This window comes from Dasypus novemcinctus, chromosome 13 (genome assembly GCF_030445035.2).
Source record: "Dasypus novemcinctus isolate mDasNov1 chromosome 13, mDasNov1.1.hap2, whole genome shotgun sequence".
NCBI classification, from domain to species: Eukaryota; Metazoa; Chordata; class Mammalia; order Cingulata; family Dasypodidae; genus Dasypus; species Dasypus novemcinctus.
This window is the reverse complement of record NC_080685.1, coordinates 31956857-31971245: the sequence shown is the minus strand read 5'-3', so window position 1 is coordinate 31971245 and position 14389 is coordinate 31956857. Positions and strand designations below refer to the sequence as shown.

General features: G+C 53.2%; 1 protein-coding gene across 6 annotated transcripts in view; it reads left to right on the top strand.

The window, feature by feature from the left end:
* Window positions 1-14112, top strand: part of MEF2D (myocyte enhancer factor 2D) — a 33664-nt gene extending 19552 nt beyond the window's left edge. For 4 of the 6 annotated variants that reach the window (XM_004480605.4, XM_023585257.3, XM_058309881.2 and 1 more), the window contains exons 5-12: window positions 585-795; window positions 1036-1092; window positions 2858-3051; window positions 3411-3431; window positions 4724-4853; window positions 8850-9078; window positions 9589-9895; window positions 10230-14112. In XM_004480605.4, the coding sequence (XP_004480662.1) occupies window positions 585-795; window positions 1036-1092; window positions 2858-3051; window positions 3411-3431; window positions 4724-4853; window positions 8850-9078; window positions 9589-9895; window positions 10230-10241 (1161 nt within the window). In that variant the 3' untranslated portion in view covers window positions 10242-14112. The remainder of the gene's footprint in view (window positions 1-584; window positions 796-1035; window positions 1093-2857; window positions 3052-3410; window positions 3432-4723; window positions 4854-8849; window positions 9079-9588; window positions 9896-10229) is intronic. The other 2 variants (XM_058309882.2, XM_004480607.4) reach the window with 1 other exon arrangement.
* Window positions 14113-14389: the final 277 nt, after the last annotated feature.

The window sequence follows — 14389 nt, the reverse complement described above, 5'->3', positions numbered from 1 at the left end:
GATGATAGGAAAATAGAATCTGTTTATCTAGATCATTTCTGGGGAGAGGCCGCATTAGGGCTGCTCTGATGCCCCTAGCCTGAGACACACAGCAGGATTGTTCAGGGAAAACAGACCCTACTAAAGGAGAAGGCAGTGAGTTGGGATAAACTCCCTCTGCTGCAGGCCGGATGGATGAGAGACTGCAAGTGATATGATGTCCCCAGTTCATGGTGCAGCCTTTAACAGCTTGTGTGTGAGTTCAAGTCTGTACTCAGTCCTCTAACCTGCTCCCTGTGTGTCCTGCCTGGCTGAGGACTAACCTGCCTCTGCTCAGGGGTTCCAAGCCTCCCTGGCCCTGTCCACAGTGAGCAGACCCTTGTTCTCACTCTCCAGGCCAGAAATGGATCTCAGAGTATTTCCACCAGTATGCTGTCTCAATGAAAGTGGCAGGCAGGACTCCAGGAGGGCCCAGGGCAGAGATTGAGCGTTGGCCCTAGGACGCATAGCCTAGAAACTGGAAGAATCCCTGCCTGTCCTCCAGGGTGGGGTCTGGGGTGAGGGCTGGACCCAGCCTGACCCGGCCCCTCCATCTTTCTGTCCAGTCGGCCGTCCCGGCCCCCAACTTTGCTATGCCTGTCACGGTGCCCGTGTCCAATCAGAGCTCACTGCAATTCAGCAATCCCAGCGGCTCCCTGGTCACCCCTTCTCTGGTGACGTCATCCCTCACGGACCCGCGGCTCCTGTCCCCCCAGCAGCCAGCACTGCAGAGGAACAGTGTGTCTCCCGGCCTGCCCCAGCGGCCAGCCAGTGCGGGTGAGTGGACTGGTCAGGGTGGGTGGGTGAGGTAGAAATGAGGCAAAGTAAGGATTTGGGGATTTCAACATTTTCAGTAGTGAGTATTTCCTTTTCCCTACCATAGCATTCTCCTACTTGCATCGCTCCTAAGGGAAGGGACTGTGGCTTCTCCTGGGGTCCCCTCCCCCATTCAGCCCCCAAGGCTCACTCTGGCAGGGGATAGTCCTGTCAGCTCATCATGGTTTCTTTTGCCTTCAGGGGCCATGCTGGGGGGAGATCTCAACAGTGCTAATGGAGCCTGCCCCAGCCCTGTCGGTGAGTGCAGCTGCCCGTCTACCGGGGAAGGCAGTGGTTCTGGCCACTCCGTGGCTTCAAGTGTCTGCAGGCCCTGAAGGCCTTATAGAGGAAGGAGAGGAAGGAAGATCCTGAGGAATGAATTGGTTGGAGAGTCTGGGGTTTTTAAAGACACTAGATTTTATTGTCTAGCAGTGATTGGTATGGATGATCAGGAGAGATATTGGTTTGGGGTGTTCTGGGCAGACTGGGAATGGAGCAAAATTTCTAGTTGGAGAGGAAGATGCAGGTATTTCCAGTTGGTAGGGTGGTCTGGTTGGAATCTGGAGGATGAGAATATCTGGCATTACCCAGATGGTCAAAAGCATAGGCACCCACGTTCGTTCGCACCCGTGCATGCATTCTCACTCTCACGCACACACCCAGACGTTAGATGTGCACCTGTGATCACATAGCCATAAGTTGCAGAGGGACGGCTGCTCCCTGCTGGTCCCTCACCCCCAGCAGCTGACAGCCCCTCTGGCTTTGTGCTGTTGTCCGGCTGGGTGACTGTGACTTCGAATGTCACCATTGACGTCACCCTGACATTCCTGCCATTCCCAGAGTGATCCAGGAATTGGGATGGAGGCGGCCACACACTTCCGGGGCACAGTGTGCTTTTAGGGGACAGAGTAAGGTGGCACTTCTGATAGTGTCACCCCCACATCTCCGGCCTTCAAAATCCCCCAGCTCAGTCCTAGGCATTGTAATAGCATCTCCCAGCAGTAATTGTGTACTGAGGTCAGGAAATTGGGGGAATGGGTGAATACCCCTCATCCAGGAAGAGGGCCAGAGAAATCCTTGTGGACTGTAAGGAAGTAGTGCTACTTGTAGGCTCTAGATCCCAGCAAGCAGAAAGCAGATGAGAGCCCTAGGCTTGGCCTCCAGCCAACTGTGTGGGCCTAGACAAGTCATCGACAGCTCTGCCAACCAGTCCTCAAGTTTCCTCCTCAGTATACAGGACTAATGATACACGCCATGTCCGTCTTGCAGGGTTATTGTGAGATTAAATTAGATAATGTGTGTGTGAAAGCCCTTTGTAGATTGTGGAGTATGGAACAAATGTAAAAGATTGTTATTGTGGTTGTTACTACCAGCCTAATTATGGTGGTGGCTGTGTTATCAGTCCCCTAGTGCCAGTAACAACACCACCACCACCAAATGGCTCATCTCCCCCAGAGCTGTGGGCGACTTGACATGCGCTGATCCACATCACAGCATCCCCAGCTCATGGGGAGGGAGTGGTCTGAGTGGTTTGTGATTTGCTCTGATGATCAGGATCCTCTCTGGGGCTCAGATTCCAGGCTGCCATCCCTTCTTCATCCTGGGTGACTGTGGGCCCAGGCAGGAGCAGGTTGTGGGATCTCAGGGTGCTGGGCTTCCTGTCTGAAGACCGAAGGAGAGAAAAGGCTGGAAGAGGCTTGGCCACAGAAGAACCTCATGTGGGGCAGAGGCAACGATGCCTTTCCAGTTCGTCCCACCAACCTCAGAGGTTCCCCAACTCAGCCCCATCACATGCAGCAGAGGCAGGGGGATGGACCCAGTGATGCAGGAGTAAGGGGTGTTCTTTCCATTATTCCCTAGATAAAATGGTTTTAGGGGGAAACGAGATGGCCCAGCACCCACTCAAAGCCTGAGCTTTGCTTTGCGAGGCTCTGGGTGACAGTAGCATTGGCCTGGGGCCTTTAGCAGGGCTGAGGGCTAGGCCTGTGTTGTCCCCTTTACCCTCCTCTCTTCACTTCTCCAGGGAATGGCTACGGCAGTGCACGAGCTTCCCCCGGCCTCCTCCCTGTGGCCAATGGCAACAGCCTAAACAAAGTCATCCCTTCCAAGTCTCCGCCCCCACCCACCCACAGCGCCCAGCAGCTTGGAGCCCCCAGCCGCAAGCCTGACCTGCGGGTCATCACTTCCCAGGGAGGAAAGGGATTAATGCATCACTTGGTGAGTGGGTTTCTGTGGGGCAGGGGCTAGGGAATGGGGACTGGGGAAGTGGGGAGAGGGAAAAGAACAGGAGAAATGAAGGTTAGGACTTCCTAAGAGAGATGAGGGAAGCCCAGCTTTTCATGAGCTCCTTCTTCCCAGAGGGTCATTGGATTGTGAGGATTTCCTCACTGGTGGAGTTTGGAAGATAGCATCTTCTGGAAATCAGTCAGGATAGTGAGGACCTCTGTCCCCCAAGGTTGGAGAGAGCCATCATGTGTCTATGCAAAGAAGTGGAAGAGGGATATGGGGGCAGGGGTACCAGGGTGGTGACAGAGGCCAGAGACTGAACCATCCCTTGGTTTTATTTCTACTCCCAGACTGAGGACCATTTAGATCTGGTAAGTGAGGCTGTGAGATGTTTCCCCTGGCTTTGAATTCTGGGTCAGTCCATTGCTCTGCAGTCACCCAGCATGGAGTATGTGTGTGCCCCAGTCATTTTGCCATTGTGTAAAGTGTGTGCTCTTTATTTATTTGGTTACTTGCCACGATCTGTGCTCAGTGTCAGGCTGGATAGAGGTGAATGGGGTGGGGTGGGGTTTAGACATGCATGCGTGTGTCTACTTGTGTTACATGGATGTCTTTATAGTATGTATCCATGCAGACACAATTTTCTCTGTGTTTGTATGTTAGATGTGTGCAATGGGAGTGGGCCAGTCCTAGGCCTCAGGCATCCCATCCTGGTGTGTCCAGGATGCCTGGATTAAGTCTTTAGACCAGAGAGCTGGATCCTACTTCCGCTTTAACTCCACTCAGGCCCCCAGAGCGTTCTCAGAACCCAGGACAGGGTGCTCCTTAGGAGGGATGCCATTCGGACAGCAAAACCAATTTTCTGGGGGAAGCTGAGGCCCAAACTAAGGCCCGAGTTGTCCTTGGTAAGGGGTTTCCCTCCCTCTCCTCTGGCTCCTGAGCCCCCCCAGTGCGCACAGCCTTTTCACAGGCTCTCAGATGCATACATAGCTGCTTGCTTGCCCTCGCCCTGTCTCTCTCTCTCTCACTCACTCATATACTCACCCTCAGCCAGGAGTGGGGTGGGGGCTCCTCCCTCCCTAACTCCCTGACAGGAGGCCAGAGAAGCTGGAAAAGGCAGGCAGGCTTTGGCGGCCAACACAGCGGCAGTTTCGGCCCCAGCGTGGAGTTGGAATAAACAAGTGACTCAGCGGCAGATGGAGCTGACAGCCACACACACGTGTGTGCATACACGCAGGCACACGCCACGCCAGGCCCCGCGTTCCCTCACAGATGACGGCACGCTTCCACCAGGGTGTGTGCTGCAGCATGATGGATGGAGAATACCCCTTAGAGTCAGGGGAAGAGTGCTGTCTCTCTGCTCCCTCAGTCTGCCCAAGCAAGGAGCCTGGGCCCAGGGTTGGTGTTGGGGCCACAGGGGCAGCCAGCGAGTCCTCCTCTTTGCATGGGTGTCAGTGTGAATGAATCTATGTGCATGGTTCTCTCCGTGTATCTCAGTGTCTGTGTGAGTGCACCAATGTGTGTTTATCTCTGGGGCCTCCTTGCTAAGGTACCCCGCCTTGGCTTTGGGATTCAGAGATCCCAAAGTTCATGCTTGGAATGGAGGGCCAGGACAATGCAGCCCACCCATCTCCCACCTCCTGACAGTTCTCTTCTCCTGCAGAACAATGCCCAGCGCCTTGGGGTCTCCCAGTCTACCCACTCGCTCACCACCCCAGTGGTTTCCGTGGCAACACCGAGTTTACTCAGCCAAGGCCTCCCCTTCTCTTCCATGCCCACTGCCTACAACACTGGTGAGTGTTCCTGCGGTTTGTATATGTGTACACCTGGACTTGGGGTGGGGGGGGAGGGCAGAGAGGGAACATCAGAGATCCCCTGCAGAGGCCTCTATCTGAAGGCCCTTTTCTAATTAGGCTTGCCTAGTTTTGATCTGAAAATCAAATGTAACTGGGTGTCCTGTATTTTCAATTTAGAACCTCATGTAGGAGGGAGGTCCAGCCACTGTCCTCAGGGAGCGTCTAGTCTGAGGAGATGGGGTAAAGGTGGGCTGAGCGAATGATCCAGGCAGACCAAGCTCTCACCTCCATAGTCAAGGAATGAATGGGAACAGGGTCAGTTCGGAAAGGCTTCCAGGAGGAGACAGATGAAGGAATAAGGGAGAGAAGATTGACAGGGTGGGTGAAGAGGCCAGGGAGGAAGCAGGTCAGGGTAGATCTGTGCAGCTTCTTGGGAAAGCCAAATGGGAGCTCCAGGGCCAGGGTAGAGAGGAAAGAAGGGGTCTCTCAGCTTGATGTTGGCTTGGTTGTGGAATGAAGATGGGGGGAGAAGAGGAAGACTGGTGAAGGTTGGGGAGTGAGATCTGAAGACAATTCCTTGAGGGCACAAGAAAGGTTTCTGGGTAGAAGAATTCACAGGACACCCAGTCCTCGGGCTGTCCTGGGTCCCCAGGGCTGTCCTGGCCTGTGTCACCCACTCATACCCATCCAGGGACAGTGTGTAACACTCTTCCTTGCACTCTAAGCTCTGTCAGGAAGGACTTCCCATTGGGAAAGGCCTTGTCACCTTGTTTCAGAGCATTGATATGGCTGGAGACCGTGAGTTATTCCAGCTGTAGAGACCTTTGCCTTCCCCCAGGTTTCCTTTCTTGTAAATTGGCTTGGTTAGGGCTGGTCCTGTAATGAGACAGATTGGACCAAAGCCCGCTAAGCTTCTCCCCTCTCCCCAAGCTCCCATCCCAGACTTGACACATGCTGAGTAGCAGGCCCTGGTACAGATGCCTACAAAATCGTACCTCATGTACCTCGTCTGTGCTTAGCAAAACCCCTTGTGAAAGGTAAGAGAGCTAGAGGAGGAAGTGCCTCATGTTAGGGGCCAGGCTCTGGCATGGGTGTGTGTCCAGAGCTTCTTATCCACGTACCTATAAAGCCCTTTGTCCTGACCATGTGCGCCCATGTGTGTGCCCACCCCCAGATTACTATGTCCTAGGGCAGTTTCAGAGAGGACAGCAGGTGGAGTGGGTGGACAGCAGGTGTCTGAGGCTCTTCCAGCCCTGCTGCTTGGGGCCCTGGGGCCCTGACTAGGAAAGCCATTCCTGGGGGTGGGGTGGGGGTAGTTTGCAGAGGGTGGTACAGACCTTTTGGGAGCTGTTGTGTTATTGGAATCCCCCATTTCTGTCTGGCTTGGGGTCTTGCTACCAGTCTTTGTGAAGCAGCAGGAAGGTTAATTGGTGTCAGTGACTCCAGTACAGGGCCTCAGCAAGGCCAGACTTTAGATAGACTCTTGATTTGGCAATCTGGTGTGAAAGCACATTCTGACCCAGGCCTGCCCTTGGAGCCCTGCTGAGAAATGTGTGGGGTTTCTCAGACCCTTTTGCTGTAGGAGTAGTTCAGCAGACCTCAGTTTAAACAGTGGATGTTTTCAGGTGACCCCAGCTAACATATTGCTGTTTAGTTCTTCACTGTTTACAATCCTTGGCCCCAGTTCAAGTCCTGACTGGGGTCGATCTGGCGTATGGCTTTGCTTGGTTTAGCGATGGGCCTGGTTCATTGTTGGCAGTGGCTGGAGAGGTCTGGCTGGGGAGCAGACTGACCTGGGGGAGCAGATCGAAGTGGCCTGCCTGACTTAGGGGTTGCAGTCCTCCTGGCCCTGGGGAGCCAGTTCTGCCAGGAGGTGGGTCTGGAGTGTGGTGGGAACAGCAGGGGCCTGGGAGTGGTATTGCTGCCATCCACTCACCAGGGACCTTGCCACGGCCCTCCACAGGTCTGGGCTCGGCTTCCTTATTTGTAAAATGAATATTGGAAGTAGTTGAACCTAGGGGCCCCTTTCTACCCTTATTCTGCTTTTTAAATAGGAGCATATCAGAGCCCCTGGCTGATCTGGTTGTTATGAGACCACCATCTCTAGGGCAAGATTTAAGGAGGCCTTATTGTCTTGGCTCAGCCATTGGCTTTTTCTGTGACCTGGGGCAAGTTTCTCAGTCCTGAGGCTGTAGTTGCTTCACTTGTGAGGCAATAATAATAATTAGTAAATCTTTTGAATATTTACTATGTGCCCAATACTGTTCTACATGCTTTGTGTGTGTTAGATCATTCAGTTCTCACAGGAGTGTGTGGCAGAGATAGGATTACTGCCTCCACTTTCTAGGCAGTAAGTAGTAGGTAACTTGCCTGAGCTCACAGGACCTGAAGCTGGAGGTAGCCCAGAAGTCAGCCTCATAGCACATGCCCTTAGCTCTGTTGCTGGATTGCAGAGATAATACTTCCTCCTCTGTAAAAACAGACCGCTTGAGTATTAGCACAGTGATGTAGTGCTGGGCCCACTGGGAAGTAGGCGCTCCCCTCATCACAATGCAGTCTCCCTGTGCTCCTCAGGGAAGACATTTTCTAAAAGGTCCAACACAGGATGCAACATGACACAGAACAGTGCTGTGTAAATTATGAAACATTTCTGTTTGTTCTGTGACAGGGTAAACATCACATTTTCTTCATTAACATGGAAATTTTTGAATATGATGAGCGCCACCTAATGGGGAAATCTTCTGAAACCTTGACTGAGCCCCCAGCCTGTTTCCATTGCAGTCCCTCTACTCTCAGGCCCTTCTGCTCCAGGACAGGGCAGCAGATGTGCCCTCCACGTTCATGTGCATCAGCACAGCTTCTGGAGCCCTGTTTTATGTATTGACAGTCTCCAAGAGACTTGGGGATTTTGCAGAAGCTAGAATGGTAGTTATAATAATTTGCCTCTTTTTATTTATTTATTTTTAATTTGTTTGTATTTTTATTTTATAATTTGTTTCTGACATCCAATTCACTGTGACTCCCCTTGCCTCAGAAAGGTGCTCAAAGACTAAGCATCTGAAAGGATGACAGACAAATATTAGACTTTCCCCACTTACTGTTTCATTTTTAATTGTCATTATAAAATGATACCTACCCATGGTATAAAAAAAGTTAAACACTATTTAGAAAAAACCAAAATTCTCTTTTTGTCGTCCACTTCTGACCCCCAGTCCAATATCCCAAGATAAAAACCATTCATAGTTCCTTGTATAACCTTCCAGGAACATTTCCTCTGCTTACACAAACAGTTCTGTGGATATCCTGAGTTTTTTTCTTTCAGGTAATGGATTCTCTCTCTATCTTGCTTTTCTCTTTAGATAAGTATTTGGAGAGCTCTTCGTATTAGCTCATATTAAAATATATATCACATTTGCTTTAATCATTTCACAGTATGCTATTGTATGGATGGACCATCATATATTGAACCAGGCTCCATTGCTCCATTGTTGAGACTATGGAAATGTTTCCTGTTTTTTGTTGTTGTTGTTGTTTTTTAATTTCTTTTTGTTTGGGGAGATTGTGTATGTATGTATATAAGTAATGTTGCAGTGAATGGCTTTGTATGTGTAAGTTTGGTTTTTTCTGTTTTGGGGGAATTCTTTTGTAGCTTAAATTTCCAGTGATAAAACTGCTAAGTTAGAGGATATAGGCATTTTATATTTTGATAGATATTGCAAAACCGCCTTTCAAAAATGTGTACTTCGCACTTGCTTTGCTGCATACTCACACACACTGGGTTTTATCACACTGCCTACTTTTTACCAAGCTGATGGTTAACAAACAGTACCTCATGGTTATTTTGATTTGCATTTCTTTAAGGGTTTGTTTAGTTATTCACATCTGCCATTAAATAGTACTCATCTCGGGGGTCCTCCAGGAAGCGGCCGCCCTCTGGGAGCCTTGGGTGCCCTCTCTGCCACCCAGGCTCATCTCACATTTTCCCTCATGCAGATTACCAGCTAACCAGTGCAGAGCTCTCCTCCCTACCAGCCTTCAGTTCACCTGGGGGGCTGTCGCTAGGCAACGTCACCGCCTGGCAACAGCCACAACAGCCCCAGCAGCCACCGCAGCCACAGCCACCACAGCCGCCGCAGCAGCCACAGCCACAGCAACCGCAGCCGCCGCAGCAGCCACCGCCGCAGCAGCCCCATCTGGTCCCCGTATCTCTCAGCAACCTAATGTGAGTCCTTGGGCGATTTTCCATGCGAGCGTCTGGGGAGGGAGAGTTGAGGAGTGAGGAGAGACGGGCCCTCCCGAGAGCTGGGACCCCCAAGGCCCTGTCATCCGTGGCCATCCTGGGAGGCTGGGCAGGTCGCATGTGCTCAGCCTGGGAGGCAGCATGTAAGTGGCAGCCCTGGAGTCCCTTGTACAGGCCTGGGGGACCCATCCTGAGCCCGTTCCCCTAGCTGAGCCTGGAGCAGGGGGTAGGGTGGCCTTGGACTGCAGAAGATGTGGGATAGAAAGAAAACTAATGTTACTTTTCCCTTCTCTTCCCCTCACTTGACCCTCTCTCTTCTGGTCTCTCTGTGTCCATCCACTTGTCTCCTCCCCGTGTCCTCCCCCGCCCACTTCCACCCCCCACATTCTCCTCTGTCCTCTCTCTCTCTCTCTGACCTGTGACCCCACATCACTTTTTTTGTCTCTTACCTGTTTCTGTCCCTTGTGTCCCATCTCCATTGCCTGCCCCCAGCCCGGGCAGCCCCCTGCCCCATGTGGGTGCTGCCCTCACGGTCACCACCCATCCCCACATCAGCATCAAGTCAGAACCGGTGTCTCCAAGCCGTGAGCGCAGCCCTGCACCTCCCCCTCCAGCTGTGTTCCCGGCTGCCCGTCCTGAGCCTGGTGACAGTCTCAGCAGCCCACCTGGGAGCTCCTATGAGACGGGGGACCGGGATGATGGACGGGGGGACTTCGGGCCCTCACTGGGCCTGTTGCGCCCAGCCCCAGAGCCTGAGGCTGAGGGCTCAGCTGTGAAGAGGATGCGGCTCGACACCTGGGTACTGTAGCATCATCCCTCCTGCCCGCCAGTGTCTGCTACACCCAGGGGCCACGCTGCCCTGTGTGCCCCAGCCTGTCTTATCTCCCATCCGAGTGGCCTTGTGGCCAGCTAGCACTTCCACTAACCCTTTCAGGGCAGCACCAACACCCCTTTCCCCAAAAAAGGCCCATCTCCCACCCTCCCGCCAGCATCAGTCCTGCTCCGACATCCTCCCCTCAGAGATGGCCCGGCCACTAGAATCGTGGCCCTGCTGGGGAGAGGGGAGTGGGGGTGCACACCCCATAGCCTGGACCATCCCCTCACACCCCCTTTTCCATCTCCTCTCTTCACAGACATTAAAGTGACGATTCCCACTCCCCTCCTCTCAGCCTCCCTGATGAAGAGTTGACAATCTCACCGCCCACCCCTCCCTGTCCTGGGATCCTCCCGCTCGACCCCCACTTCCTTTCTTGTGCTCTGTGTCCTGTTGACGGTTACATTTGTGTATAATTATTATTATATTATTATTATATTTTTTTTAATTTGGACTCTCGCTTTGGAGAGGGGGATGCTCCCATCCTCCCTTCCTATACCCCCACCATTTCACTGGGTGGGGGGGTTCTCTTTTTTTGCGGAAAGCGGGGGACACTTTGCACGTTGTACACATATGCTGCAGGAGGGGGTGGGGGGCCCGATAGGCCTTTGGGAAAGGACAGGTGCCGAGCCCTGCATGCGGAGCCCTCCCTCCCCATCCCCCAGATCGAGGGAAATAACCAAAAAACTACCAAACAACAAAAACCCAATACAACAGACCCAAAGTTGGCTTGGTGGGTGGGGTTGTGTTTCAGGGGGAAAGGGAGGCAGAGGTTTTGGAAAGGGTCTGGGTTTCTGGGCTGCTCATGAGGCAGAATACCCAAGCCTAGCCCCCCAAATGTCCCTTATGCACATGCTACACACTCTCACCGATTCTCACGTGAGCCGTACCCTAAGGTGTGTGGGTGCTGGCTAAGCTTTTGGGCTGGGGAATCAGAAGCTGGGGGGACGGGCTTGGGTGGGGGTCCCTCTCGAAGCACATTTGGAGAGAAAGACAGAGAGCCATGAGGAGAGGGCTGAGGAGGGGCAGAAGGGCTGGGCAAGGGGCAGGTCAGGGTCCCCTCCCTCCTCGGCTTTGTCTCCAAGTTTTACAGTGCAATAGCTCCCCATCCTTCAGCCGACACCAGCGCAGCCGGCCGCGGCGCGCAGGGAGAACTGGGGAGAGGCCCTCTGGTGAGCTGGTGCAGTGGGTCACCCTGCGGCTTCCCTGGGGGCCTCAGGACCTGAAAGGAGGCAGGTGCACCCCAAGAACCCCTTCATTTAGGGGCAGGTGTTGGTGGGAGGAAACCCTCTTCCTTGCACGCACGCACACCCAGAGGAGTGGACATTGGGGTGGTCTGCAGGGGTGGGAGTGGGGGTGGATGAGGCCTGTTCAAGGCCTGCCCCGCTAATTCCACTCCTCCTCCTAGCTCCTCTGGCTCCTGCCCACCTCCCTGCTCTTGGCACACTTGTGGTCTCGCTACCTCCTGTCCCACCACCCCCAGGCCGTACCCTATCTTCCCTCTTGGCTACTGTAATTGTAAATAGCGACCTTTGGAAAAACATTAGCGGTGTAACAGTCCAGGAAACTGGTTTTTTGTTGTTGTTGCTGTATTGATATGAAATGAGATTCTATTTTTGTCAAAGTATATTGTAATAATAATGACTCAAATGGCCCGTACTGTACAGACAAGATTCTTCTGCTGTTGTTCTTGCTCTCCCTCCCCTCCCCAGAGTCTGCCCCTCTCTTCTGCCTCCCCATTAGAGCAACAGGCAGGGGGCCCCGGGGCAGCCAAAGTATGGGGTCCCAAGACCTCGGGCTGGATCAGAGATCAGACTGGAGGGGACGGGCCCAAGGCCCCCACCTACCACCACCATCGCCCTAAGGGCCCTGGGCTGGGGCAACAAGGGCATTTGGGCAGGGGTCTGTCCACTCTTTCACACAAGCCTAGCTCCTCTGCCCAGGGGTGCAGTGCTCCCTTGGGATTTCATCCCTGCTGGAGAGTAGAGTTAGATAAGGCCTGGTTTTATGGAAGATGACTGTCTTAACCCATGTCTGTGGCCCAGCCGCTTGCAGTATTCCAGCACTTGATGCAGGGAAGGAACCAGAAACAGAGCCAGAGGAGGGGGCGTGTGTGTGACCACACATGTACTTGAGTGTGTCTTGAGGGCATCTTGTATTTATGTGTCTTGAGTGTATCTTTGTATTTATGTGTGTATGTGTGTGTATGTGTGTGTGTGTATGGTTGCATGGTGTACCTTTGTGTGTGTCTGAGCCCTGCTGGGGGTATACGCGAATCTTTGAGCATGGAGGGCATCTCTGGACTGTGTGTACCTGGGCGTGTGTTTACAAGGGACAGGAGGCTGTTCCCGCCACACCGTGGCTTCCAGCTCTGTGACCCTCCTTCCTGAGCCCCGCTCTCTTCTTCCATGCTCCTTCATCTGTTCTCCCCCTCAACTCTGACAAGTTTATACTGCAGTGGGCGGTGGGAGCTTGGCAGTTGGCCCTCTGCTTCTCCCTGTAGCCCTCTACCTCTCCCAGGGCATGCCCCTCCAGGAACCTTTGCCTTCACCCACAGTTGTCAGCTTCGTCCCCCACACCTTTACGCACAGTTCTCCTTTCCTGAAGTGTCCTCTCCCCACACCCCATCCTGCTGTGAGTGGAACCCAAGCTCCTCTTCCTCTCTGAAGCTTTTTCCTTGCCTGGGCTGCAATCCAATCCTTCCTTGCTCGAAGTTTAATCCCCACTCACACAACAGCGCGCTCAGCATGTCTGGTTCTCCCGCCTCTCCTGCAGATTCCCAGAGGGAATTTTAAGAATCAGTGAGGCTTGATCAGGCCTTGGAAGAAGCCAGAGTCTGGTGCACGCATGCACCCCCAAAGCCTTGCCCCGTGCCTAGCACACTGTGGGCACTTAGTAAGGACTGAATGGGTGAATGATGGAATGCTGGGTACTCTGTAAGCGGCATGCCTGGCCTTCCCGAGGCTGGTCCCACCATCAGTCTGCCCACCTTCCTAAGCTGGGCTTGGCCACCATTAAACAAAGGATGGGGGTGAGGGCCCCTGCAGTTATCGGTGCAATATTCACCAGTTTTGCCCCCTGCCTTCTATTGGCAAACCTGGCTTTCGATTATCATGTGTGGATGTGCGGATGTGCGTGTGTCTGTCCTTCTCTGTCCCTGGGGGCAGGGAATGAACGTGTGACAATTCTGCAGTTCAGTATCCCAAGGCTTCTTTTGGGGCCAGGGGCTCCTGGCCGGCCAGATAAATGGGTCCCTGGGAACCCAGACCTCAAGTGGGACTTAATTTCTTCTTCCTCTCACAAGCCAAATTCGCCTCCACCCACTCTCTCTCCCGAAGAACTGGGCATTTGCCAAAGTAACCACTGGAGTCACCTAATAACCCCCCCCCAGGATCCCATAGCGTCAGGGACAGTGGGCAAGAGCACCCCCGTGCACCCCGATGGACACGTCATGTCCCCTCCCCAACAGTGCAGTCAACGCAGCGAGATGACCCTGACCCCCCGCCAACCCATCTTGGACAGGAAGGACGTAATGCACCTTCTCTTGCTGATTATTTATTTGTTCGGAGAGACAGAAATGATGTAAAAGTGTATCTAGAAATATCTATATCTATATATTTTTAACTGACTTTGGAATCCACCCCTGGGATGGGGTGGGGGGTGAGCTTGGGCTTTCACCGAGGGGAGGAGCCCTGGAGCCTGGGAACTCCTCATTCTCCCCTCGGCCACCCCTCCCCACCCCACAGGAAGTTGGTAGAGGGAATGGGATTTGTATGGGCGTGGGGGGGCTGGAAAATTGTTAGGAGAATCTGGATTCTCTCCATCTTCCCCATTCAAGTCCCAGAGGGAGGGAGGGGGAAGGAGGGGGGCCAGGTCGTGGCAGCACCCCACCCCAAAACCCGACAATCACCCACACTCCTGGGCCTCCTCCTGGGTCCTGGGGCAGGGCGAGTCCAAGTGTGTGGCTGTTGATTTGTTTTCAATATTTCTTTTCGTGCTGTATGGTGATGCTTTCTTAGTATTCTACACAATAAGAAAAGACAAAGTCCTCGGGATTCTTACGAGTTTTGTTTGAAAACTCTTTCACTATATTTGTTGTAAAGAGGTTTACTATTAAAAGAAAAGAATACACGTTTCTGATACTTGGGCTTGGGTTCTGGTTTCTTTGGTGCGGCGACTGAGGGGGAGGAGGGACTGGTGGGGAGAGAGGTCACCTTGGCAGGGGAGCAGGGTGGCTAGCCTTTGCAGGGGGCGCTTCCAGGGGGCCTGAGCTTCTCTGGGGTGAAAATTTCTTCCAGGTGCTTTTGTGAGAAGCAGAGGCTGCCCCAAGACTTATAAGGGGGGGGGTTGTCCAGTTAAAAGCTGCAAGAGGGATCTTGGGCCACAAAATAACAAATCCCATTTGAGGCCAGGACAGGA